The 27,642-nt window shown below is 55.3% G+C and overlaps 1 protein-coding gene across 10 annotated transcripts; it reads right to left on the bottom strand.

Moving 5' to 3' along the window:
- FCHO1 (FCH and mu domain containing endocytic adaptor 1) lies at nt 1–27,642 on the bottom strand. 10 transcript variants are annotated; one of them, XM_065875646.1, is made up of 26 exons: nt 27,593–27,642; nt 22,729–22,773; nt 21,929–22,003; nt 17,348–17,439; nt 16,223–16,297; nt 14,925–15,066; nt 13,377–13,529; nt 13,031–13,135; nt 11,883–11,981; nt 10,553–10,601; nt 10,364–10,442; nt 9,631–9,655; nt 9,172–9,229; nt 8,510–8,688; nt 8,403–8,427; nt 7,977–8,028; nt 7,323–7,414; nt 4,661–4,773; nt 4,464–4,551; nt 4,200–4,308; nt 3,323–3,478; nt 2,884–3,016; nt 2,232–2,431; nt 1,526–1,581; nt 847–1,011; nt 1–286 (listed from the first exon to the last, which is right to left on the bottom strand). In XM_065875646.1, the coding sequence occupies exons 3-26, from the start codon at nt 21,953–21,955 to the stop codon at nt 264–266; spliced, it is 2,295 nt and encodes a 764-aa protein (XP_065731718.1). In that variant the 5' UTR covers nt 21,956–22,003; nt 22,729–22,773; nt 27,593–27,642; the 3' UTR covers nt 1–263. The 10 variants fall into 10 exon arrangements, with proteins under 10 accessions (XP_065731718.1, XP_065731710.1, XP_065731711.1 ...); XM_065875638.1 differs by lacking the exons at nt 22,729–22,773; nt 27,593–27,642 and adding exons at nt 6,656–6,931; nt 11,694–11,790 and having other exon boundaries at nt 264–286; nt 10,557–10,601; nt 21,929–21,955; XM_065875639.1 differs by lacking the exons at nt 22,729–22,773; nt 27,593–27,642 and adding exons at nt 6,656–6,931; nt 11,694–11,790 and having other exon boundaries at nt 264–286; nt 2,232–2,410; nt 10,557–10,601; nt 21,929–21,955.

The following is a 27,642-nucleotide window of genomic DNA, read 5'->3' as shown; positions in this document are numbered from 1 at the left end:
GCTTGTTATTTATTTTATTAGAAAATAGAGTGTTTATTTAAAGAACATTAAAAGGCCAAGGACCTGCATGAGAGTTGGCATGGGCAGGAGAGGATCTCAGGCTCAGCCAGACTGAGTGTTGGGATCCTCTCCATGGAGTCAGGGCCTCAGGGGAGGCCAGGGTGGGGGACCCTCGGGTCTAGCAGGAGGGCCAGGGAGCAGTCAGTGAGCACCAGGACGCAGTGCAGAGCTGGGGCCAGTGGTGCTGGTCGACGTCCGCAGACTCAGCAGCTCACCAGATACATCCCTGTGGAGGCAGGGTTGTGAGGGGCGCAGGGGGGCTCTTGCCCCTACCCTGGGATCCCCCAACCCTCTACAAAACACCCCCTGTAACCCACTGTTCCCACTGCCCCATGGACCCCAGCAGCCCCTTGTGGGGACGGGAGAATGGGGGTGGGGATGGGTGCGCCAGAGGGGCTTCTGGCTCCCTGCCTTGGGTTCTTGCAAGGATGCCGGCCAGGGGACACTTCTTCCCTTTTTGGCTGCACTCGCGGCATATGGGATCTTAGCTCCCTGACCAGGGATCGAACCCGTGCCCCCTGCAGTGGAAGCTCGGAGTCTTAACGACTGGATCGCCAGGGAAGTCCTGTAGGGGACACTTCTTGATCCCTCTCATTGGGCCCTCTCATTGGCCCCTCTCCACCTGTGCCCCCCATCTTGGGTCTCCAGGCCCCAACACCCACCTATCCTTTCCGAACACCCCAAATGCCTCCCCCACCCCCGCACCCTGGCAGAAGCAGGGAGTGGGGCTCAGAGCCCGGCCTGGTCTTGGCTCCGGGGATGCGCAGCGGCAGGGCGAGGGCGTACCTGTGGCGAACCTTCTCTTTACCAGTGACATGCGGTAGCCACTCCCCACCAGCTCCAGGTCCACGCCGGACAGAGTGGCCCCCTCGCTGGTGAACTGAGCAGCCACAGGGCTGGGTGTGCTGGGCCCCGAGCATGGCTCCCAGCTGGCAGACAGGCGGCCAGAGCCTGGGGAGGTCTGAGGTCAGCTGTGTCCTGTTCCCCGACCCCAGTCCTGCTGTGACCTGGGCTCCTCCTCAGCCCTGCACCCGAGCCCTTTGATCTGTGGCTCTGTCTGCTCCGTTTGACTTCCTCTTGGGTCCTGCACCCTTTTCCTTTGGCCCCACGGGGCTGTGTGTGGTTTGCAAAGGAATCCTGCCTCAGGGCCTTTACACCTCTTGTGCCCACCCCTTGGGATGCCCTCTCCTCCAGCTTCGTCAAAGCCCTCTCAAGCTTTCCTTGATGCCTACACTGCCCTGCTCCTAGCACATCCCCAATCCTCCCCTAGTTTGTTTTTAAAATTTGTTTAGCTGTGTCGCGCAGCTTGCGGGACCTTAGTTAACCGACCAGGGATTGAACCTGCGCCCTCAGCAGTGAAAGTGGAGTCCTAACCACTGGATTGCCAGGGAATTCCCTCTCCCCTAGCTGAAAGAAGCCTCTCCCATTTGAGACCCCCAAGACCTTGAGCACAATCATAACTCACCCCCTGTCTCGGACACATCCGGAAGCTTCCAAAGGAGCCTCTTCTCCTCCAGGTTCCTGGCATCAAGAGAAGATTGGTCCGGTCTCCACCAGAAAGGACATTGGGAGCCCAGGGTCCCAGCTCAGTTGCCTCTTGGCTACATGACCCGAGGAAGCCGGGTCTCCTTCCTGGCCTCAGTTTTCCCGTGTGTGAAATGGGGGTGGGGTATGGAGCAGCTGGTTCCTGAAGGCTCTACAGCCTTGCAGCACTTTTAGATGATGCATTCGGCCCTATCAATTTGGCTTCTTGGTGGCAGGTCCTACCTTTTGTACAAAACAAAGGCAACATTGTGCGGTGACTAAAAGCCAGGGACCACCAGTGGGTGGCTGGGTTGAAATCCTGGTGTGACCTAGGTAAGTGACTTAGTCTCTGTGTGCCTCAGCTCCCCCTCCGTAAGTGGGGATGATGGTGGCCAACCCCTTGAGGGATTGCTAAAAGCCCCAAGCCTGTCAGTGTGTGCAGAACACAGGGAACAAGCCTGACATGTAGGAAGCTCTCGGTGTCAGACATTATTATTGCTAGTAATATCACCCTTAGCTCCAAGCAAGGGTGAGCCCACGGTGAATGGTCAGGCCTAGGGTGGACCCTTCAGTTGGTGTATCAAAGGGAGCTCTGCTAGGTTCTGGGGGCACTGCTGAGCTTCCCCAGGCCTCCCCCATGCCCTCACCAGGTGGCAGCCGGCTGCAGGCGGACGTTGGTCACAGGCTCCCCTATGGGCAGCAGGATCTGGACATTGGTGAGTGGCGTGGACACGGCTGTGACACCAGGCCGGTAGCAGTACTCCACCGAGACCTGAGTGAGGGTCGCCCCGCACTGCCAGTGGGTGCTCAGCTGCAGAGGCACGGACTGGGGACCGGGGCGGGAGAACTAGGGGAAGGGAGAGCAGGAGAGAAGACACGGCTTGAGCCGTCCTGTCCTGCCACACCGCATACTATTCAGCCACACTGCCCCTGCCACGCCACCCGCCATTCAACTGACCTGACTGCACTGCCTAGGACACCCCAGGGGCCCTTTGTTGATGAGAGGCTGTGTTACAACACGTCTCCAGCAGAGGGCAGACGAGTGCCCCATTCTAACAAAGTCTTGGGGACAGGTGCCAGCTGCCAGGTCCTGGGATCGGACCTCTTCTAATCTGCACGATGGGGCCATCTGCACTAGTGGAGGCCAGGCCCCCCTACACTGCCCACCCCGCCTACAGCTCACCCCACGGTCATTGCTATCAGCCTCCATTTCTGCTGCCTGCTCACCCTGTCCCCATTCACCATCCCCTCCCTGCCCCCTCTGCCCCCCGCCCCCGCCCCCCGATCCACCTGGCCCACCTGGTACCGCAGCAGCACTACATTGTAGTAGGAAGCAGCTGGATTCTGTTCTGCCTGACGCTGCAGGGCCTCAGTCAGAGCCGCCATGTTGAGCCAGAAGTCTTTGGTCTCAGGGTCGCTCTGGGAGGGGTCACTGCAGAGACCGGGAATAATCACCCCAACCCTCGGGAGATGCCGTCCCAAAGCCCACCTACACCAAGGGCTTCCTAGAGATGCAGATTACCAGGCTATCCTTGGGACCAATAAAGCATAACTCCCAGGGAAGGGCGAGGGTGGGAAGCAAAAGACGGAAGGAGAGTGAGTTTCAGAGAGGGAGAGCAGCTTGCCCAGGGTCACACAGCAAATCCCGGGAGGCAGAACAGGAATTCAGAGCCGGGGTGCTCCTGGCCCCCACCAGTCCCTGGAACCCCCTAACTTTTCTCCCTTTCCTCAACAGTACCTGAAAAGCAGGTCAGCATTGGGGTGGAAGTGCTCAATGGGGGCCGTGTGCACGAGGCGGAAGCTGAGGACCGGTGGGGGTGGGGTTCCGCTGAACACGCGCACGATACCAGCAGGGAAGGTCATGGTCAGCTCCCCAGTTACTCGAGCCAGGCAGCTGGTGGGGGCGGGTGGTGAAGGCACTGGGCGTTGGCTCAGGGCTCTGCCTGGCACCTCACGCTCCCCTCTCTCCTAGTTTCACTGTAGCCTGTGGTTCACCAGGTCCCTCAGAATCAACGAGGCTCTGACCATGGCCAGCCTCCCAGCCCCAGCCTCCACCTCTTGTGTCCCTGCCTGGACAGCAATCCAGACACCAGGAAGAATCCACACTGGGCTGAAGGAGACAGGAACACCCCCTTCTCCAGTTCTCTTTTCCCCAGGCCACCAGGAAGCTCAAAGCAAAACATTCAGTTTTGTAACTGTCCTCAGCTTAGGTTTCCGGTCCAATACTCTCCTCCTCTTTGTGGCTTGATCTTAAGGTCTTTTCGTCTGGGCACCGCCCCCAGATTATCCCTGCCCCCTCCACTCACCCTTAACCTGCCCCCTCCACGGGCCTGGCCTCTGGTCTTGCTCCCTTCAGTTTGACGCCCACAGCAGCCTCAGAGGAGTTCCTCTAAACCGTGGCTACATCAATGCCTAGCCCTGCTCAAATGCCCTCCATGGCTCCTACAGCCCTCAGGATGGGTCTGGTTGTTCAGCTCAGTGTTCAAAGCTGTTCCACGGTAAAGCAGATCATGAAACCCATTTGAAAGCTGTCCCTGCCAGAACCTAGATGCACAGCCCCCAGGGAGCCCTACGTTTGCCTGTCACCATCTGCACTGTGCCCCACCACTGTGTACCTGGGGTTGTGGCCACGGAAGTAGGCGTGGACATACTCAGTGAAGGCAGTGGCCACGGGCAGGGCATCCTGGGAGCCCAGGACCACAGGGCTTGGGCCCCGGGAGACTCCTGGGGGTGGCAGGGAGGGAACGAGGGACACGCAGAGTGAGCACAGGTCCCAGGCTCCAGAACCCGCCCTCTGCCGACACGGCCTCCATTGTATCACTAAGCCACACACCCAGATCAGAGAAGGTGAAACTGAGGCCCAGAGAGGACCCACGTACCATGTCCTGTCTGGGATGAGAAGCTGGGCCGTTCTGGGATGGTGCTGGGGGCTGAAGAGCCCAGTGGGGAGGGGCTCAGGGAACGAGACTGGAAGGGAAGAAGATAGGCCAGCCTGTGAACACCCTAGCAGCAGTGCCCCGATGCTGACCCTGGAGGCGACCCCCAGCCCGGCTCCTGCCACCCCCCCTCACCCTACCAGGTCCCCGTTGCTGCGCATGAGGGGACAGGATGCTTTTCTGGAGCGAGGTCTCCGGGGCGGGGCTGCCAGGCCCTCCCTGGCTGCAAGGTCAGCAGGTACAGGCATCAAGTCTGGGGAATGAGCATAAGAACAGACATGGCTGAGCTGCTGCCTGGGCCTCTCCAACCTCCCCAGGGGAGGAACTCAGCCCCAAACTGGGAGTTGGGCTTATAGGAGGAGACCCCCTGATGGTTGGGAGTCCTAGGGCTACAGAGAAGGTGCTGGACAGGACTGTAGACACCATCTGCAACCCTGAGTCTCCCAGACACTACACTGGTGGCTCAATAAGGGGTGAGCTCCCCATTACTGGGGGTATGCAAGCAAGGGCTGGATGCTCAGGAGGCAGGCACTCTACGGGGGGGGGGGTGGGGATTTGGCAGAGGCATTTTACCCAACATTCGGCACTTCCAAGGGTAGTCTCCCACCCCGGGTTGCGTCTGAGTCACACCCTTCTAAATTAACTAATCATGGTGTAACACCTAGGTTCCCCTCGCTCTCTTGCGTCACTAGTGTCCCTGCTTTGCTCCATCTACAAACGCTTACTCGCCCATCTCCCCTCCTACCTACACCCCAGGCTGTGCCAAGGTTCTCAACAGGGTTGGATCCTTCATGATGCTGGGGCCACCCTGAATACTGTAGGGTGTTGAACAGCCTCCCTGGCCTCCACCCCTCAGACGTCAGGTATACCCCGCCCCCAAGTGGTGACGATCAAGTAACAGTGGTGACATTGCCAAGTGTCCCCTGAGGGGCATAACTGGCCCAGTTGAGAACCTTAGTTTTTCTGTAAAGCGCAGACAACTTTATCTGTCTACACTCATGGTCTACACTCACTCCCCTGAGCCCTCCCTTGAACCAGCTCCAACCAGGCTCTTTCTTTAACCAAGGATGGTACCAAGCCCCCCACCCCACCCCCCGCCACCCCGTCACCACTGCTGGGGACCTCATGTAGTCACAGCCCACAGTCCCTCTGACTCGGGCCCCCAGGAGCCAACCAGTAGCCAATCCCCTCCTTCCTCCCCCACTCTAGCCCTGCCCCTGCTCCACCCTGGGCGCTCTCCTACCCTCTCTCTGGGCAGCCTTCCATCCCACTTCAGCTTGATGATGTCTTCATACAGCTGTCCACAGGGTGCTCCAGCCTGGCCTCCCCCATCCACCTGCCATCTAAAGGCCCAGCCTTGACACGCCCCCACCCCAGCTTCTTCCGCCCCATCTTCCCTGCTCTTTCTGCCCTTCCCTCTCCTTTCAGCTGCCCTCAGGCCCTCTGCCCCGATTCCTCTGTTCTCTGGGTCCCGTGACTCTCTTCTGGCCTTCTCCCCACTGTTACCCCATCACCACTTACCTGGACTCACCTCCCTCGTCTCTGGCTCTCATCCTTGCCTACCAAGCGGTCAGAGAGAGCCTGCAATCCAAGTAGGTGCCACCCCTTCTTTGCTCACAGCCCTCCCTCCTGTGGCTCTGACCCTGCTAGCGGTAAAACTCCCATTTCTCCCTGGGACCACCAGCCCCCACCTGATCCCATCTCCCTGCCGACATCTCCCCCTCCACTCCCTCCTTCTCCCTTCATCACTCTGCTCCACCCACACTGGCCTCCTAACTGTTCCTCAAAGGGTCTTGCCTGCTTCCACCCCAGGACCTTTGCACAGGCTGTGCCCTCTGCTGGGAATGCCCTTCCCCCCCACCCATGTCCATATGGCTGCGTCCTCACCTCCATCAAATCCCAGCTCAGATGTTCCCTCCTCAGGGAGGCCCTACCCTTCTAAGTCCTCACCAGGCACCTGCCACCTCCTGCCTTGTTAAATATCCATATCACTATTGTCCCTGCAAGGGTGAGGGTTTCTGCCTGCCTGGGTCCCGGCTGTGTCCCCAGCACCCTGTTCAGACCCTGGCCACATTAGGTGCTCAATCCTCCCCCAGGACTCAGATAACTCTCAGACTAGGGGTGGAGGAACTCACCTCCTCCAGCCACAGCCTCCACCCCCCAGGGACCCGGGGATGGTGCAAGGGGCTGTGGTGAGTCTGATGGCAGCAGAGGCTGTGTCCCCCTCGACTCTGGGGGCGGCACCCTACAGGTAGGTGGGCTCTGTGGGGTGCCTGGGCGGGGAACCCAGGAATCCGGGGAGGGGCCGGGTGCCACGTGGGACGGTGAGTCCAGGCCAGAGTCCTCCACGTTCTCGGGCGACGAGGAAGAGAAAGGCGAGGGGCTGGAGGTGAAGCCGAGACTGCTAGAGCCTGGGGTAGGGAAGGGGACAGCCAGCTCCAGACCCCACTCACACGGAGTCCCGTCCATCCTCCCGCAGGCCACGCCCATGTCGAGGAAGGTCCGCCCCCATTCGATGTCTCCCCCACCCCACCCCCACCCCAGGCCATGCTGTCTGGCTACTTTCACCTCCACTGATGCCTGCCTATCCACTCATTGTCATCCTCACTCCCACGAAGGCCACACCTTCTCGCCGGCTCCGCCCATTCGTGCCATGGCCTCGCCCACCCTCACTTTGACCCACAAAGGACGCCCACACTCCTCCCTCCGGCCTGGCCCACGGTCCTGAGCCTCCTATCCTTGCAGTGGCCCCACCCTTCCTCCTGCTGGCCGCCCGTGTCCCCGAAGCCCCACCCCCATCACCTGTAAAATCTTCATGGTCAAAGGTGGACTCTAGGGGAGGCCCAAAGAGGTTCTTGGAAACCTGCTCATCCGATTGCAGCTTCTCTGCACAGCTGGGGACAGGGAATGGACAAGAGGGGTGTTTCCATGCCTCCTCCCACTTCAGGACCTTTGTACTTGCTGTTCTTGGTCTTGAGCTCTGTCCCCCACGATCTCCCTGCGGCCACCTCCTGCTCCTTTTCAGGGCTCAGCTCAGAGTCCTCGCACCTCCCCTGCTACCCCTCCACCACGGCCCCAACTAAAGTCACCCACTCCTATTTTCCATCACATTGCCTGCTTCAGTTTCTTCACAGCACTTGGAAGCATCGAATATGCTCTAACTTATTTACTATTTAAAAAATCTGAGCCTCTAGAATGGGACTCTGAGGAGCATCTGTCTTGGTCATTTATCTCCAGAACCCAGCATAGCACAAGTACACATAAGGTGCTCAATAAATGTTCATCAAGTGAATGACTGAGTGGTCCCTCAAAGATGGCACGCCCTTAACTCCCTGCCAGGATAAGAGAAGGGGAGTCGGAGACATGGGGAGGCAACAGGGGAGGAGGAGAGAGGCAGGGACGGCCCTCACCTGCCCACTCATGTGGGCCCAGTGCCCCACCTCCCATGGAACCCACCTGCCAGCCCTTGGGGCAGATCGAGGCCTCTGTAGTTTCCCAGCGGTGTCCCCTGCAAGAGATGTACCTCCTTGAGACTTTCTGTCGCCAGGCCTGCACTGCTTCCCACTCCACACACCAAGGAGACCAAGGTTTGGAGCTGTCTAGTCAGCTACCCAAGGTGACCAGCAAATCAGGCAGAGAGGGGTTCGAACCTGAGCCAACTTGTCTCCAGTTTTTGGCTTCTTTCCCAGCCCCAGCGATCCCTTTTGGCTCTCGTTTAATTCTCATAATGACCCCATTTTATAAAAGGAGATCAGAGTGGGTAAGCAGCCTGCCCCAAGTTACACAGCAGAGCTGGAATTCAAACCCACACCCACACTCCAGGCCCAGTCTCCCTTCCACGTGCTCCTCATCAAACTGAAGACCCCTTAACAGGCTACTCACGTGAAGAATGGCGTTTCATGGTGCCCTGTGGACAAAGGGGTGGCATGAGGTCGGTGGCATCCAGCCAGCCCCACCTGCCCCACACACAGCACCTCCCCACGCCTCACCCCTGGGCCAGGAGGGAGGATGAGGCTGCCAGCTGTGGCCCTAAGCTGTGCTGCGGCTGCCTCGGGGCTGCAGGTTGGGGCCCGGGCCGGGGCGGGCTTGATGTGCACGTAGAATTTGCGGGGCTCGTCATCATCGAAATCGGAGTCGCTGGATGAGAAGCGGGAGGGCTCCGCTGTGCGTGCACTGCAGTCAAGGGCCCAAGCGGATTCTAACACGGGGTTTCCCTCCAGTCAGCCCTCAAATCCATCTCTTCCTGCTCACATCCCTTCGAGGCACTGCACAATTCCATCTCTCACCACTTGCCACCCTTGCCTCGACACCATGTATTTGCCATTCGCCTCCCCCCACAAGTCTTCATACAAGCATGCCCTGTCCTAACTAGTAAACTCCTATTCAGCTGCTAAACCCCAACACTGGTGACCCCCTCCTCCAGGAAGTCCCCTTGGCTCCCCCTCTGGGGTAACCAAGCTCCCCTCTCTCCCTCTTGTTCAGCCCTGACCCCGCAGGGGCAAGTGTCTGCATTTGAATCTGCTTGGTTCACAGCCGGAGGCTCCCCTCAGGATGTACACAGAGAGGGTTGCTAATGGTGGGTGGGTCACTGTGGACAGAGCTCTGTCCTTGCTGTGCCAACAACTGCCCCCAGAAGGCGCCAGGAGGATATTGTTCTGGGTCACGTCAGGCCGGACAGTGAAACCTTCTTCATCCACCTCTGGACATGTCTGGGGGGACAAGTGGTGAGTTAGTCTCTCTGGTACCAAACCTCCCATCTCACCCTGCCATGCCCCCCTCCACCTGTGGGCCCTCACTCAGACCAAGAAACAACCCCAATGGCAATAACGATCTTCTCGCAGTTCGTGGGCAGGTTCTTGGAGGAACAGAACATGCCACAACCTGTCCTGAGGGGCAAATCGAGGCTAAGGGGGGACATTGGTCCCTCCCACGTGGTCCGTGGGAGTTTGCAGCCACGGTGGGATTTGAACCTGGTCCCTAAGCTGTGCTACCTCTTGCCCCTTGAGCTCCAGGCTTGGCTTCCAGGCCTGGGCGGGGTGGGGTGGGGGGCCCAAGGTGGGATGGACCCCTCCCACTTGCAGCCCGGCCTGGCCCCTCCCGTGGCACTCACCCCTGAATCGGGCTCCAGGGAATCTCTGGGAATGCAGAAGGAGGTGTCAGTGTCAGCTCCCCCACCTCCTCTGGCCCTCCCCTCCGCCCCCAACACCGGACACGGAACCTGGGGCCAGCCCCTGGGCTGCTATGTTGTCCTGAACTAGCCCTGCAGGTGGTGGGAACTTGGGGCTTGCTTGGGGCCGGGGCAGTGAATCTGGAGTTAGCTGAGCACGGGGTGTTCTCAGTCAACTTGGAAGGGGAGGAACCCTGGAGTTAGTCTGAATGGAGGGCTCACCTTGGCAGGGAAATAATGGGGCTAGCCTTGGCCAAGAATCCTGGGCTAGCCTGGGAGACCATGGGCATAGGGAGGAATGTGATACCCGTCTGGGCAGGGAGACTCTTGGGCTCATCTTAACAAAGCAAGAATTGCCAGGCTAGATTAGGTGGGGAAACAGTAAGGCTAGCCTTGACAGAGGGAGAAATCCTGGGCCAGCCGGGGAAGGGGGAACAGGCAGGCCCCGGTCTAGTCTTGGCAAAAGGAGAATCCTGGACTAGCTTGGGCAGTGGTAATATTGAGCCAGTCTGGGACAGAGGAGCTCCTGGCCTAGCCTGGGTAGAGGGACTCCTGGGCTAGCTTGGAACACGATTCTCCTGGGCTACCCTAAGCAGGGCCCTTCTGGGATACCCCTGGGCAGGGGGAGGGATCTTGGGTTAGCCTGGGCCAGGGCTGGGTTGGGGTGCTTCCTCACACAGCTGCAGGTGGCTCCCGCTCCCGCCGGCTCAGTCCTGGGAGACGAAAGGCCTTGGCTCCCCGCAGACGTTTCATTGCTGAGGACAGATGAGGGGGATGCAGCTGAGCCCTGGGGGGTTCCCCTTCCCATTCAGCTCTGTCTCCCTCATCCCTGTGGTCCAGCCTGGGCATCCAGGCCCAGACGTACTTGCCTTCCTGCAGGGCAGCCGTACTGTACGTCTCAAAGTCCAAAGGCCCTGAGACAGAAAAGATTGAGACACTCAGCTGGGCGGGGAGGCTGGGCCTGGCAAGGGTAGCAGTATACCTCCGGCCACACAATGGCACCTGGATTTGAGCTCAAGACCAGTCAGGGTCCAGGGCCTGAGCCAAGATGCTGAACCAGCCCCAGAGATGGTCATGAGTGGGATGGGCCAAGCGTTCTGGTCCTGCCTTGGATGGTTGCCACCTTGGGATGGACTGGAGGGGGCACTGCCTGAGTTACTTCTTCTACCTCCAGCATTTCTGCGTGGAACTTGGGTGGTTCAGGGGATGGACCATAAGTCTGTGAGGTGGGCTGAGCCTCAGGTGCCAGGATGATGACCTGGGACTCTCTCTCAAGGGTGATGGGGAGCCATAGAGGGTATATAAGCAGGAGCAGGGCATGACAAACCCGGAGCCAGTGAAGGGCAAGAGTGGGGGCCCACACAAGGAGAGGTGACCTGAGCTGGTGCTGAGCTATAGAGACAGGAGGGAGAAAAGACAGACCCTAGTGGTTGACTAGAGCTAGGGACGTAAACTGTGTACCAGCATCTACTGAGTGCCTGCTATGTGCCAGGTACACATTTTGCCCTTTATCTGCATCAAATTACTGAACATCCACAACACCATTAGGTGGGGGTTATTATCATCCCCACTTTACAGATGAGGAAACTGAGACTCAGAGAAGGCAAGACAGACGTCCAAGGTCACACAATGAGCGACAAAGAAAAGACACAAACCCAGATGTGACCCCAAAACTTCTGCTCTCAATTCTTCCTCAACTCTGTATCTGGACATTTTCAAATTGGTCTTTTGCTCAGCAACCCTCAATGGCTCCCTTGGGCCCTCAGGGAAAAATGTGAAAGGCTGAGCTCGGCATTCAAGGCCCCTCTGGTATCCAGTTGTAAGAGATTTACACATAAGATCAGTCAGCAAATCCTCTTCCTCTGTGGGCTGCTGAGTTAGATTTGTCATCAGCCCATTTTTCTGATGAGGAAAACGAAGCCCAGAGAGGTTCATTCTCTTCCCTCTTGAGTCCTGTTCCTTCCCTACAGCTCCACAGCCCAACCCCCACAGACGCCCAGACTCACCAGGCTTCTCCTGGCCTGTGCCCTTGCTCTCTGCAAACTTCCTCAGCAGCATCTCCACGCTGATGTTTTCTATGTTCTGCTTAAACTCCTCATGTACCTGGGCCAGGCGGACGAAGTGTGTAATCAGGCAGGGCCAAGGCCCTCTTTCCCAGAACCCCAGCTTCATTCCCCACCCCTGGCCCCACTCACCTGCCCAATCTGCACATGGGTGTCCTCCACTGAGTGAGCATAAGAGCCCAGCAGTGCCTTCATTTGCCGCAGGTGGGTCTCCTCCATAGCTTGGAAGCGCTGAGGCAGGAGGGGAGGGGCAAATGGGAAGGTGGGGCCACAAGGAGCGGCTATGTGACCCAGCCTGACCAATAAGGATGCTCCAATCCCCTGGCCTCAGTGATTGGTTTGGGGAAGAGCTCTGGGACTTCTGCTGGAACCATGGAAGAAAACACTTTCATACCCTAAGTCAATGTGTTGGTGGATGCATGTGGGTGCTGCTGGTGGCTACTTTGCAACACACACACACACACACACACACACACACACACACACACACACATCCGGGAGGGTATGTCTGCCTGGGAGTAAAGCCCTCAGGGAGAAAAACAGACTTGAGAGACAGAGAGGCAAAACTTCCTGCCAATGCCATTGGAGCACCTGGATCCAGCCATACCTGAAGCTCTGCCCCCTGAACTTTTCAGTTCCCTGAGCCTATACGTCTCCTTGTCAGTTTGAATGAAGATTTCTATCACTTGCAACTTTCTACCACTGCAAAATCGGAAAAAAAAAAATCTGATTCTTAATCCTGAGATCCCAATCTGCTTTTCAAACATTTGGGTAGACAGAGACCCAGAGAGGTGCAGTGCCTTGCCAAAGGTGGCAGAGCTGGGGAGAGATGGAGGCTGGACCAGGAATCCAGGCTTTTCAGCTACCATGACATGTCAGGAGACTCTTGGCTTCTACACTCTGCACTGTCTTCTTCAAAAACCTCATCAGTGATAATAAAAATACTAATACTAATACTCCATAGAGTGGTCTCTACGCACCCGGTACTGTCTGAAGACTTCACATATGGTGACTCATTTAATCTTCACAACGATTCTATGAGGCAGGTACTATTACTGCCCCGATTTTACAGGTGGGGAAACTAAGGCACAAAACTGATCTGGTTTCTGAAATAATAATAACAGTAAAAAGAGCTAAGTGGCTCTAGAATTCTACGGCTTTAAGCCTGTGATTCTAAGGCTTCTGGAGTCAAGGGTTTGGAAGGTTCTGTACTTCTGGGGCCAGAGCATCCTGGGCCCAGGAATGTGTAGGTCTCTAAGGTACAGATGCCTGGTTCTTACCAGAGCTGAGTCCAGCATCTTCTGCTCGAAGTCGGCACGGGCTGAGTTGTACTTCTCCACTGAACGCCGCAGGCTCTCTGCTGCCTTCTTGGTCTTGGTCTCTGCCTAGGAGGCACAGGGAGGGGACGGAGTTGAGAGGGTGACACTCAGGGCACTTCCCCCGGCCCCATCCCCCAGCACGTAGACTCCTTGGGGTGCCCAGCATGTATGTGGTTCATGCAGGTTCAATGACCATCGCTCTGTGATACGTTTTCACTCTCCCAGCAGGCAGCTCCGTCACCCCTCGGCAAATTCCTCTGACCTGTGTGGGCCAGCGGTGGCTGGGGACCTGCAGCTGTGTGCCCACCTTGTCCATCTCCTTCTGGCTGGTGCTCTCCCTCCGCAGCCGCTCCTGGTCCATGCAACGGTTCAGGTAGTTCTCGCGGGACTTGGGCAGGAGCTGGCTGACGCCTGCAAGGACCTGCACAGCGTCCAGGGTGCCCACTGCTTCCTCTTTGCACTGTGGGGGCGGAGAAGAGCATGCGGGCCACCTGAAGCCCCTGCTGGGGTACAGGACCTGAGCAGACCCCAGGTGTATGCCGTGAAATTCCCAGCTTCCCAAACTCTGTGGGATTCCAGGTCCTAGAGAATACTTTTTCTGAGTATTCTATGAATTTCAAAATTTTTAACTCTTTAAATAGGTAATATTTACACATAATTCACATTTCAGAAAGTTTTAAGGGATGAGTTCAGGTAAAAACCTCCCATTATTACCATGATACTTCTCCAGAAATAACTGGCACATGGACCATCAAATGTGCCCATTTTTTATGACAAATGGCAACAGTCCATACTGTTAAACTCACTGCTTTTTCCACTTAATAATTCATTCCCAAGATTGTTCCAGATCAGCCTGTAGAAAACTTCCTTGTTCCTCCATTTTTTAAAAACTGTGGTAAAATACATATAAAATAAAAGTTGCCATCTTAACCATTTTTAACTGTACAGTATGAAGTACTACCAACTCCCTTTTTTTTTTTTTTTTTGCGGTACGCGGGTCTCTCACTGTTGTGGCCTCTCCCGTTGCGGAGCACAGGCTCCAGACGCGCAGGCTCAGTGGCCATGGCTCACGGGCCCAGCCGCTCCGCGGCATGTGGGATCTTCCCGGACCGGGGCACGAACCCGTGTCCCCTGCATCGGCAGGCGGACTCTCAACCACTGCGCCACCAGGGAAGCCCCCAACTCCCTTTTTTAACGAGGGTTAAAAACCACAGACTCAAGACTTCCCTGGCGGTCCAGCGGTCAAGACTCCGCACTTCCGCTGCAGGGAGCGCAGGTTCGATCCCTGGCCAGGGAACTAGGATCCCGAATGCTGCACGGTACGGCCAGAAAACAAAACAAAACAAAACAACAAACAAAAACCCCTGTAGATTCTAGGGATCTGTAAATGCAAAGCCTTTATGACTCTAGAATTATAAACTTCAAATATTTTGGGATCCTGAGAGTCTACGGTCTGGCTCTTCCAGAGTCTAGAAACGTCAAATAACAAGATCTGTAGCCCCTGATGCTCTAGATCAGGGGTCATTTTCACACATCACAAAATATTCTTCTTTTGGTTTTTTTTTCAACCACTTAAAAATGGAAAAACTATGCTTAGCTCGAGGGTTGCACAAAAACAGGTGGTGGGCTGGATGTGGCCCGCGGGCCATAGTTTGCAAATCCCTGCTCTTGAATTTTGAGACTGAAATTCACCAATGCTCAGGTCTGTGAGATTCTGAGTTTGATGTCGTGGAATTAACAGAATTCTCAGAGGCACACACCAGGGGCTGGAGGTTCCAAGGCCCCAGAAGTCCTGGGATCCTGGGAGCCACTGGCATCCCCCATCCACCAGCCTTGTGGTACCCACAGCACACACCTTCTTGTGTGCCTTAAGCTGTTCCTCGCCGTAGCGGAGCACGTCCTTGATGAGGTCCTGCAGCTTCCGTGTCAGCTCCAGGTGGCAGAGCGCCAGCTTGTCTGAGGAGACTCGGAAGACCTCCCAGAGTGGGGCGAAGGTCCTGGAAACAGGTGGGGTCACACATCCCGGGCCCAGCAGGCCCAGCCCCCCAGGGACCCCTCATACAGCATGGCTGGCATTGGCTCAGGCATCGAATGTGTGCCGGGCCCTGCTAAGCATGAACACATATGAATTCATTTAATAATCCCCACTGCAGTTGTGTGAGGTGGGCCTGTGGCAGATGGGGAAACTGAGGCATGGGAGGCTCCATAACTCACCCAAGGGCCCTCAGCAAACGAATATCAGAGCTGGAATTTAAACCCAGGCCGAGGCCCCGCAGTCCTCTGTCTGGACTCCAGGCCCCGCCTGATACTCACAGGCAGCTGAGACTCAACCTGCCCAAATCACGTTTGAGGGGCTTTCCCACCTCGACAGAAGACCCCTCTGGCCTCCCCACTGCCTTCGCTCTCTGCTGCCGCCATTTCGGCCCCCGACAGAACCTTTACCCCACGGGAGCCACAGGGAACTTTGCAATGCCAATGGAACCACATCACATCCTGGTTTAAAAGTCACCTGTGTGTTGGGGCCCTGTGGCCACTTCCCTCTATTTCTCCCCTACTTCATCTCCAGTTCGTCCAGGCCCTGCAGCCATGCCAGCCTCTTGGCTCTTCCTTGAACATGTACGGTGCGTTGCTGCCTCAGGGCCTTTGCACTAGCTGAGCCACCTGCCTGGGTCTCTGTCCCGCAGACACCCCCATGGCTGATTCCTTCGCATTACTGAGGTCTCAGCTCCAGAGACAGTGTCCAGCCTCTAATGCGCCTATTCTGTTCTCTTCCTAGCACTTTTCTCCCTGGGAAAGGACTTTGTTCACGTTTGTGGTTAACAACCGTCTCGCCACACATCCCAGATGTACACCTATGAACAGGGCATGAAGGTGACTGGAGGCTTTATCTGTCTTGATTGCCCCGGGCCCCCTGGTGCCTTGAACAGTGCCTGGCACACAGTAGGTGCTCAGTCAATATCCAGTGAATGAATGAATGAACTAGTGAATGAATGAACTATATTCCTCTGTCCAATTAGCCCCATAAGCAGGGGGATGACTCCCTGTTCCACATATCACAAGCGTGAAGAGATGTCCACCCAAGGGCAGGCTCCTGTTGCCCCCACCAGCACACCACACCCTTGGCCACTCCTGCCCCACCCAGAGCCCACTCACCCCACCGAGGTCCCGTTGCTGGCCAGCTTGGAAAGTTTTGCCATTGCCTTCGAGTAGGTCTCTTCGATGGTGGCCCTGGGTAGGAGGACAAGGCAAGGATGGGGAAGGTTCTGAGCACACTTGGGAAAGGCCCCACACCCCTGGGCCTCAGTTTCCCCATCTCAAGCATCTGAGCGGTGTCTCTCCAGGAGAATGATACAGTCCCCTGACAGGGAGAGGTGTTCTGGAAATTCATGGAAGAGGTTTTAATCCTTAAGTAAAAACATCAGTAGTAGCAGCAGATAAACCAATTTTTAAGCACATAATATAAATGTTTTGTACGCTTTGTCTCCTTTAATTGCAGAAGACAAACTCATATTTCCTTTTTCCCTCTAGACAGACACTGCTAAATGCCTACCTAATATCCACTCACATTTTCATCCTAATAGAACCTCAGTTTTGTTTAGGGTAGCAGTGTGCCCAGTTAAAACCAGTTACCCATTGGGGTATTTTCTGAGAGAGGCACCCGTGGGGTAGCATAAGCAACAGTGGATGGATCCAGGGTCTGAAGGCCCGTAAAATAAAGAGTGGCCCCTGTCCTGTATGGCTGCGACAGGTCCCACGTGACAGCCACAAAGAGAAAAACCTGGTTAATAATCCTTTGGACTTTCTGCCCAGATTTAACGGGCATTCAACTGCTGAGAAGCTGGGGAGCAGAGGCTGCCTTGCAATTTGAGTTTATGTTTTCTCAGACGTCAGAGCATTGACATGCTGAGATGTAGATTATTTCATTACACATGATCTTTCTTTTATCATACTCAGGGCCCCGAGATTGAGTTTTCAAAATTCTCCTTGTAAGTAGGTCATATTAGCGTCTCTTCAGGGGGAGGCGTTAGAACCTGGTGATTGTCATTTAAGATGGGGCGTGGGGCTGATAGCGTTGAGAACCATTGGTTTGGAGGGTCTTCAAGCCCATTTGGTTCCTGGAGACCCCAGGGGCCTGGATCCTTTCTGGCAGGGTGTGGTGTGGTGGGAGCATGGAATGGACAAGGGAAAAGGGGGGCACCAGGGTTGGGGCACAAGATGAGCATGGCTGTGTGGACTGTGGGACATGGCCATGGGGTGGGTGGGGCTTGGGGACCTCACCTCTCCCGGATGAAGTCAGCCAGCTCCTTGGTGGAGATGGGCCCCTGCTTCACGCTGTGGTACAGGACCTCAAAGCCATGGTTCTTCTCTCCCTGCAGGGAATGGGGGTGGAGATTGAGAAAGGGGATGGAGAGGACATCAAGGTTACCTAGCAACAGGGGCTGGGCTGAGGAGCTAACCAGAAGAAGTCCATCCTCTTGGTTGTAGGGATTGGTTCAGGCCTGAGCCAGTCAACCTGTTGCATTTCCCCCTCGTCACAAGGATTGGTTCATGGGCCTTAATTTGGTCCAATCAGAAAGAAGCCTGGGAGAATTCCCTGATGGTCCAGTGGTTAGGACTCTGCGCTTCCACGTCAGGGGGCCCGGGTTCCAACCCTGGTCAAGGAACTAAGATCCCACAAGCCACGAGGCATGACAAATAAATAAATAAATAAACAAAATTTAAAAATAAATAAAATAAAAATTCAAAAAAAGAAAGAATCCTGGGGTTTTTCTCCCATAGTTGAGGGAGAGACATTCTCATTCACTGGTTGTCTCTCTCTGTCACTATCTTTCTGTCTTTGTGTGTGTGTGTACCTCTGCCTCTGTTTGTTCCTTTCTCTATCAGTCTCTTCCCCTGTTTTTCTCTCTATCTTTCCATAAATGATTGTGTGGTAACCTGAGAGGGTCTGAATAAAAAGTGTGTTGAGTAGAGTTGCTGGATCAAACCAACCCTGAAAGCCACACTACTGCACAACTTTTCAATTTTATGAACTAATATGACCCCTGTTGCTTAAGTCACTGTAGTTGTGTTTTCTGTTCCCTTCAACATGAAAACTCCCTCTCTGAGAACCCCACAAAGCAGGATGCAGGTCTGACACCTCTCTCAGGACCCAGCAATATCCAGTACAGGGTGGGGCACAGAAAGGGCATTTCAGTTTGTCGAATAGATGGACAAAGTTATTTTGCTCTTACCTGGGACTGGGGAGAACAGAGCCTCTACCCTGGTGCCTGCTGATGCCTTGCACCAAACCTCTTTCCTCCTAGTTCTGGGGTCACCATGGTGGGAGAGGCCAGGCCTGTGCTGTGTGATCCAGATCAGTCACTGTCTCTCTCTGAACCTGTAGTGGCTCCTCATTAAGATGGGGGCAGGGAGTCACCTACCTCTCATATGGGGATGAAGTAAATACCAAGATGATCCACATCACGCTCCCCTAAAGCCCCAAAGGCAACCCTAGTTTCTGCTGATTCATGGTATTACTTAGTTATCATTGCTTTAAGGTTGCTCTTGTTTCTTCTCCAAATATATTGATTTAAAAGGGCAACGCTTACCACTATTCTCTTTTTTCTTTTTAAAAAAATTTTTTTTCTTATTTTTAGGCCACACCACACGACACGTGGGATCTTAGCTCCCCGACCAGGGATCGAATCCATGCCCCCTGCAGTGGAAGTGTGGAGTCTTAACCACTGGACTGTCAGGGAAGTCCCTACCACTGTTCTAAGTGGAAAGCCAGGACCCCTTGCCATAATGTAGGGGACGGGAAAAAAATAAGGCAACGACTATGTTTTAATGCCAGCCCGATCCTGTCACACGTGAAAGGCAACATGTCTGAACGCTGAGCTGTCAGTTAAAAAGGGTGATCAGCTGTGGTCGGAGGGAAGTCGAGATATTTTAGCAGCAAATGGGGCCTTGTAATTAGACTGAAAGAGGAAGCTCATGGAGGGATCCAATGTTATTTAATTCCCAACACAAATCACTAAAGTGATCCCTTTGGGAGTACTTCACAGACCCTCTGGAAATGATGGTCTCCTCCATCCTCCTCCAACCTGAGGGGTTCAGCCTCCCAGTTACCTGGAAGCTTGAAGGATAAAGCCAGAAGTCACGACCAGATGATCCCTCTTGCTGTGCAAATGGAAAAATGGAGGCCAAGACTGGGGAAGACCCAGGACAGCCTCTTGGCCTCGCCAGCAAACAGCAAATGGTGCAGACATGCTGCTCTTTCCCACCACGGTATCCTTGCTGGGGCTGTTACTGTCACCTGGCTCACTAGCCTGCAACTTTCTCAACCCATCCAAATTCTCCCACCTCTCAAGGATCACTGCCAGGCCCTCCTCCTTCAGGAACATTCTTAGACCCTCCTCAGACCCCCACTTCCCAACATGCATTGTTGATCCCTCCAGCTCCCCAGGAATATATTTTCTCTTATACTTCTTTTTTTTTTTTTTAATTTAATTTTATCTTTGGCCTCGGCTTACAGGATCTTAGTTCCCTGACCAGGGATTGAACCCGCACCCTCGGCAGTGAAAGCACACAGTCCTAACCACTGGACGGCCAGGGAATTCCCTAGAAACATACTTTCAAGGCCCAAGTGTCAAATCTTCCTCTTATGCACTGGGTCACTCTGAGCCAGTGACTTCACCTCTCTGGGTCTCAGTTTCCTCATCTGACAAATGGGGACAATGACAGCACTCACCTCCCAAAAGTCTTGGTGAGATGAGGCTGGTACAAGACACAGGGCCTCCTGCACAGTGCTGAGGGCTCAGCAAACAGCCCCAGCAGGCCTCCGCCCACCCTGCCCAGGGGATCCTCGGGTGAGGCTGCACCAGGCACCGCCGCCCAGGCCAGCATCTGGAGCTGACTCAGAGCCAACTGCTGGCCCGTTTCCCAGACCTGGCAAAGCCCCCAGCAGTGTCTGGCTCCCCCAGGCTGGGCTGGCAGCCGAGGGTCCTGGGAGGGGCTGTCTCGGGCCTGTGTCTTCTTTCAGAACCTCTGGACTCCAATCTTGCTCCCACGCCAGCCCCAGAGAGATCTTTCTAATACAGCTTGATCATGTCCCTCTCCTGCTCACACTTCCCCCGTGGCTCCCCAGTGCCGTCCATGCCTCCAGACCTGACTTGGTCCAACAAGACTGGGGCATCCCTGTGTGGCTTGATTTCCCCTGACTGGAGCGCCCTTCAGGCCAGTCAGGGCCCCAGCGTCACCCAGCAAAGAGTCACCAATACTAACGATAGATTAAAAAAGAAACATTAATTAAAAGAAACAGACATTCCAGGGGTACTACCTTAGTCCTGGGGAAGCAAGAGTTTCATCCCTCTTTCCCAGATGCAGAACCTGAGGCTTTGAGATGCAAAGCCACCTGCCCAAGGGCTCCCAGAAGAGCCCAATTCAAATCCCAAAGTCAAAGCTTTTATCCACTGTGTACCAGGCTATCTTTGGAAGGAGGAGTTGGGGGTGGCTTCTATTTTCTCTTTGCTGGTCTGAATTTTCTGCAGCGAACTTGCATGCCTCATACAATGAAAAAGAATTTAGAAGAAATGTAGGTGCCGCATGCCATTAAGAGAAATTTAAAATAAATGTAGGTGCCGCTGTCAGGGCTCCAATACTTGGGCGACCACCGATCCTCAAAACGGTCCACCCCCCACCCCTTACACAGATCACCACCAGGGCCTCTGAGAGTGGCAGCACTCTGATGGGGTCACACAGCCATTCAGAGGCAAATCCAGGGACTCTGACCCTTGGGAAGGAGGTGGAGGTCCGTTCCCCCGCCACCACTCCGCAATTGGCAAGGGGATGCAGCCCCTTTAAGAAAGCAAGTGCTAGTAAGAGGAGCCCCAGCTGGGGAGGGAGAAAGGCCTGTTGCCATGGGCAACGGGTTGCCTAGCAACTGAGCTTCCTCTGCAAGCTCTGGGCTTGCAACTGAGGAAGGGGCTTTCTGCCCTGGTCCTTGCCTGATTCTCCTGTTCACACATCCTCTGTGGCTCCCCATTAGCCTAGCTCTGCGGGAGGAGTCCTTGGGCCCTCAACTGGCCACCCAGTGTCACTTCTCTGGATTTCTGCCCAGGCTGTTCCCCCTGCCCAGAATGCCTTTCTGACATCCTGGAAAATCAGCCTTCAAAGCCCATGGCAAACACAGCTCTGTGTCCTTGCTCCTCCTCTGGGCATACCCAAGGCTGGGTTCAGCCCTGACCCTACAGGGCTGGGTGTATCTTACTGGCTCTGTGTACCCCAGACTGGAGGCTTCTCAGGGTCAGGGCTTGGATGGAATCTCTTGGGAGCTCCAGCATCTCCCAGAGTTGGCTGGGTGTGGGGTGGTGGTGACAGGGAGGGAGGGAGGGAGTGAATGAATAAAAACAAGTCTGTCTCACTTGGCTCCTTGAGTCACAGTATGTGGTCCCCAGCTTGGAGGGCAGACAGGTGAGCGGGTCCCTAGGGGTCAAGTGAAGAAAACCCCCCAACTCTCCAGGATGGGGAAGATGTGGAAATTCCCTGGCTGGAATGATCCTGGATCCTGAAAGTTCAGTCTGGCCCTGGGTTTGAGCCCTGACTCTGCACTTTCTCACTGGGCAACTTCGGGTGAGAGATTCCTACTCTGGGCCTCAGTCTCCCTGTTCAACCTGTGACTTGCCCAAGATCACAAGGCCTATGACATCTGGGGGTATAGATTCAAACCCAGCCTGACTTTTCCCACTTTAACTTCTATCCCCTGCAGATCCTCTATCTGCCCAAGACTCTGCCCACAAGCCCCCAGGTCCCTCCATCTCCATAAAAGCCCGCACAGCCCTTCCAGGAGCCCCCACCAAAGTAACAGCAGATCTTACTTACCCAAAAATACTCCCCAAAATACGACATCCTGATGGCCTCTATGGAGACCCCCGAAGGCTCCCGTCTGGTGCCTGTCTGAAGAGAGAGGCAAGTTTGAGCTGTAGTCATAGCCAGCTCGGGCCTGAGGAAGGGAAATTCCAACTGCTCTCCTTGTGGAGGAGGGAGAAAGAGGATGGAGAAGGAACCAAAAACCCCAAGGCTGGGAGTATGCCAGGGCCCCTGAAATGATACAGCTCTGGGCATGGTCCTCAAGTAGCTCCCAGCCTAGGGGGACAGAGCTGGATACAGATGCCCAAGCCCTGTGGGGTCAGACTAAATGAAGAGATACGGGCTAGGGGAGCCTAGACTAGAGGAAGGGGCATAGGGGTTGGGGTTTTAAAGCATGAATAGGAGTTCATGGTCGGGGATGGGTAGAAAAGCTCTAGGCCATTTCACATATGGAAAAACTGAGCCCTGCCCAGAGGGGAAGCTACTTGCCAAGGTCACACAGCCAGGAAATGACAGTGGATTTGCACTCGTGCCAGCTGAGTCCCAACCTGAGCACTCAGCCCCACGCTGGGCAGCTCCTGTGGGAAGAGGGTCTGGTGAGAGATGGACACTGGGACTGTGATCGGCCACATGGCAGTCGGGGTCCTTGAAGTGCCCCTAAGGTTCTCTCGGGGTCTCCTGAATCCCTCTACAACAGTCTCCATGTTATGCACACTCCTGTAATGGAAAGCTCATCCCTCACCATGGTGACCCAGCTGACACTGGTGCCCCTATGAGTCCCAACCCTACCCCCTGGAAGCCAATATGTTCACCTGGTATCTGAGTCACTGTCCAGCTCCGTGCCTCAGTTTCCCCATCTGCAAAACAAGAGGGAATGCCTAGAAGGGGTCTTGCTGGAGGACCCCAGGCCTCCCTGCAGAGGGGGCAGGGCCAAGCCACCAGACGAGGGAGGGACACTTGGTGTCCTTGGCATGTACTTGAGGTTGGGCTTGTCACTGGAGCCCGCAAGCCTCATCCATAATTCATGACCCCGCAGGCAGCTCAGCAGCAGCTGGGAGCCCAGGAGGTACAGTAGCAGCAGGGACGGGGCCGGTGACCGCAGGATGGGAAAGCTCCCTGGGCCTCACCAGGAAAGGACTGAGCAAGGACCTTGGACAAGGCTGTCCCTTTCTGAGCCTCAGTTTTCTAATCTTGAAAGTGAGTTTAATTCGACCCATTATCAGCTAGCCCCTGGTCACTTGACTTCTGTAAGTCACCCAGCACCCACCATGTGCCTACCTGGCCAGGACAATACCAGGGTCCATGAGATGATTCAGCCCTGGGCCTGCTTCCTGAGGAGCCCTCAGTCTAGGAAATCAGAGCTGAACACAGATACCCCAGTCCTGCAGGGTCAAAGCTGAACCAAATGGAGGAACAAGGACTGGGGGACCTGGACTAAAGGAGGGGGCGAGGAAGTTGGGGTTTTAAAGCATGAATAGGTGTTTACCAGGCAAACAATTATTTGATTCAACAAACATTCCCAACCACCACCCTGTGCTGGGTGATGCTGGGGCCCCTGAGAAACTCTAGCTCCTAGTGTAGCCCCTGAGGAAACCCAGTCTAGCTGGGGATATGCTAAGCTGACATCCCAAGGGGGAAAAGCCCTAAATTCCCATCTCATTTCTTAATTCCTGGCCATGACCTAGACCCTGAGCATCTCCAAATCCCTTAGAGTTATGCTAACTGATAAGGGAACCACTAGTCCCACGTGGCAACTTAATTTTAAACTAGATAAAATTATATACAGTTAAACCCCTAGTTCCTCAGTTGTGCCAGTCTTGTTTCCAGGTTTCAGGAGCCACATGGGGCTGGTGGCCACCCAACTGGAAAGCACAGATAAAGTTCTGCTAGACAGTGCTGCTCTAGAGGATCCTAGGAGCCACCGGGCCCAAGTTCCCCAGAAACCAAGCATCTTGCTACTGTTTTTACAACTCCCATTAGATTGCCCCTCCCCCAACACATACACTGAGCACGAATGTGTGCGTGGCACTGTGCCCAGCTCTTCACAGGTACCACACATTCATTCAGCCTTCACAACCACACCGCAAGGCTCAATCCCAACTTTACAGATGAGGAAATTGAGCCACAGAGAGGTCACTCACTGGCCCCAGGTCACTATGATTTTGTCCCTGACCTGTCTGCAAAAGAACTCCTGTTCGAAACTTCCACACATGGCTCTGGATCTCCATCTTCCCCCGACCACCCTGCCATCCCTCCCGCCACTCAAGAGTCGTAATGGGGGTCGGGGTGGCAGAGCAAAGGGTGGCCCTGCACAGGCCCCAGCCCGGCCCAGGAAGTGACACCTACTGTTTCTCCTGAAACCCGGGCCAGGTAGAAGAGTCTCCCTTCTGCTCCTGAGCGGGGCAAGGAGGGGCAGTGGGGGCCTCCCGGCCTGGGCTCAAACTCACCAGACAGTGAATGGGGCCAGAGCCCCTGTCAGCTGGGGCAGGCACCAGGAGACAGCCACGTGGCCCCTGCCACTTCCGTTAGCACCAAGCAGAGGCCCCTGTGCCTGGGGGACAGGAAGCTCACCCTGCCCCGCCCACGGCCCAACAGCCACCTCCCCTCCCTCTCCAGACAGCACCCATGGGACCTCCCTGGCACCGTGCAGGTCCTGGGTGGATAAACTGAGGCCCCTAGCCGGGGCTATTATTACCAAGCAAATAATCTTGACAACAATTGTGAAATAATAGTACCCACAAATTGAGCACCAACCCTGGGCTAAACATTCCACACCTCACCATTCTGAGGGGGGCCAATGATGCCTGCTTCACTGGGGGGGAACCCAAGACTCAGAGAGGGGAGTCCACCTGCCCAAGGTTGCACAGCCCATGAATGGGAGCACCAAGACTCGAACCCAGGGCCGCATGAGGACGTTCATAGGCCAGAGGCACTTTTGCTTTCATGGGCCCCTTCCTCCATTAAAAAAAGAGAATTTAAACTATATTTTACAATTACATTTGGCATAGAGACGAATATATAAATACCATATATTAAATGTTTGCTTTGACGCCAAAGCTTGTTTGTTTTTCCCCTTCTGATTTTAAAAGAAGTTAAAACACCTCTACAGACCCCTAAAATATTGTGCCTGAGACACGGTGGTCACTGTGTCTGATGAAGTCAGTCCTGCGTGAACCCAGGTCTCCCAGCCTCCACAGAGCCAGGGCAAAGCCCAGAGATAGACAGGGACTTGCCCAAGGTCACACAGCAGGTTGTCAGTGGACCTGGATGTCCCCATCCTCTGGCTGCTGGAAGTGGGGAAGAGTCCTTCCGGAGGTGGCTGACACAGGCTCTGGGTGCTGCCCAGAGATCCACCCTCCCCAGCACCAATTCCCAAAACCTTGGGGCTTCTTGCCGGTTCAGCATTAGAGCAGGTCTCGGAGCAGATAAAACAAGACAGGAACCAAGTCAGCAAAGAAGGCAGGGCTCCTGTTCCTGATGGGTTGTCTGGAGCTCCTGACCTCTCACTTGGTGGCCCTGGGCTGCCCCTGACCTCTCTGGGCCTCTAAGGTTCTGCGAAACAGGATGTCATTTTGCTCCCCCTCGGACTCCAATTTGCTCACAGTAGGGCCAGTTTGGGGTTTTTCTCTTCCTTTCCTGTGACTGGCCGCTTGGCTATGCTGTTTCAAGGACCAGCTCTGTCATGTGCTTCCTCCCCTCTAAGGCTGACCACCAGGGCTGTGCCCATTTACACAATCTGGCTTGATTCTCACAATGGCACTTGGAAGCAGTGTCTCATCTCAGCCATTACCCCGATGAGACAACTGAGGCACCGGCCCCATGTCACACAGACCGGGCTGTGAATGGCATCTGAGCTTATGCTCAGGAATTTTTCAGTCCTCCCGCCCTGGTCTCCTCCCTCTCCATCACTTCACTTGGAAAACACTTATTGAGCACCAACTGTGTACCTGACTACCGAGCTCTGGAGACACAGCAGGCAATACCCTTGCAGACTTCCCTCTCTCCTACCCCTGCCCCAACCCGAGTCAGCTGTTGACCCCATTTATGCTCACTAATATTGTAATTAGTATTATAATTACAATATTATAATAATAATAATATTGTATGATAATGGTTGGAGTTTTATAATGATCATGTCTGCACTTGCAGCACTCCCATTCTCACAGTCTGCTCTGATCTTCCAAGGGGGATTCAGCCCATTTCACAGAAGAACCCATCAAGGTGCAGAGGGGCAAAGCCATGCACAGGAGAGCTGGGTTTGAACCTGGGAGCGTTGGACTCCCAGCCCCACCACAGGGAAAGAGCCCCAAGGGATAGGGGTTAGACTGGCCCAGTGCCTCCCACCTCCTCCTGCCCAGGATCCTGCTCAGGTACCAGCTTTGCCCCTGGTGTGGGTGAAGGTATGTGGGTCAGGCTGTGCCCCGGGCAGTCCAGTGGGTGCGACCAGGGTGGAGGAGCCCCTGTTCTGATGATGGTAGCTTGGCAATATGTTTTACTGTCTGGCAGAGCAACCCTTCCAGCAATGCCAGAATGTGACCATCAACCCATTTTGCAGTGTAGTAAACTGAGGCTCAGAGGCCAGCAAGGCATATGGGGAGATCTCCAAACCTATTGCTCTCTCTCCTCCAACCACCAACATCTTTAGCAAAAGGGTGGAGTTACATTTGGCAAAAGATAGGGTGGGTGGGTTTCAGAATCTGTAGAATATAGGCTCCAAAGCCCACTTTCAAAAAAAAAAAAAATCAAGGCTCAGGGAGGTCTGTCACCTGCCCAAGGTCACCAGTGAGTCAGGTCCATCCAAAGCCACCTCCAGGTCCCCACTGCGGCTGGGGCAGGCAAATTCTGGGATCTGAGGCAGATGGAGGGGCCACCCACCCCCCAACACTCCTCCGCACTTCACTTGCAGCCAGCCTCCAGCAAGATCCTAATTTACGATTTATTTTAATCCCTGGGAACAGATGCTCGCTGCCCAACCCCACTGAAGCAGGGACCACCACCAAGTCCATGCTCCAGGTCTCTCTAAGCCTGGCCCAGCAGGCAAGGGACCCCCACACTGACCCCTTGCTAGAATTCCAAACTTGGGGTCCCTGCAGAGGACGCCAGTGAAAGGCCCCCCCACCGCCCATCCTTGTGCTGGGGGGGGCTGGAAAAGGACACTCTAGAGGAGGGACCAGGGGACCCCCAGCTCCTCGGCCAGGCCTAGATCGGGGTTCATAGCAGAGAAAAGGGGTTCCTCATCTTGGTCCCCAGGGGTCTACAGGCCAGAGCTGGGAAAAGGGAAATTGGGACCCGTTTCGGCTGTCCTGGGTCCCAGGCTGGAGGGAGAGTGGCGTCTCCATCTCTGCCCCGGAACCTAGACCCAGATCCAGGCTTAGAATAAAGGGATCTGGGGAGGGGTCTCGCTTCATAGCTGCCCCGCTGCACGCTCCAGTTCTAGGCCAGGAGATGGAGGATTTGGGAGGGGTCTCTAGCTCCCTCCGCGGATCCCCGATTATCACGAGGGAGCGGGGGGCAAGGACGCGGAGCCCACTGCGCAGCCCCCCCACCCCCTGTTCTCCATCCCTCACACCCCGCCGCGCCTTTGACCCCCGGGACCGCCGGGCTGCCAGGCGCGGTGCGCATGGGGGGCTGCGCGGGCCAGGGGGTTTCGGGGGTGTCTCGGTGGACAGCACTTACCTCCCGAGCTCGGGCCGAGCCCCGCGCCCGCCGCCACCTGCGGCTCGGTC

This window comes from Phocoena phocoena, chromosome 3, assembly GCF_963924675.1.
Source record: "Phocoena phocoena chromosome 3, mPhoPho1.1, whole genome shotgun sequence".
Classification (NCBI taxonomy): Eukaryota; Metazoa; Chordata; class Mammalia; order Artiodactyla; family Phocoenidae; genus Phocoena; species Phocoena phocoena.
This window is presented reverse-complemented; position numbering and strand designations above follow the sequence as displayed.

Excerpts from the sequence above, each read along its gene's own strand:
- FCHO1 (XM_065875638.1), bottom strand. The coding sequence starts at position 21,955 with ATGTCGTATTTTGGGGAGTATTTTTGG. Across the intron at positions 11,791-11,882 it reads CCCATGTGCAGATTGGGCAG|GTACATGAGGAGTTTAAGCA; the intron begins GTGAGTGGGGCC and ends CGCCTGGCCCAG. Across the intron at positions 10,443-10,556 it reads TACGGCTGCCCTGCAGGAAG|CAATGAAACGTCTGCGGGGA; the intron begins GCAAGTACGTCT and ends ATCTGTCCTCAG.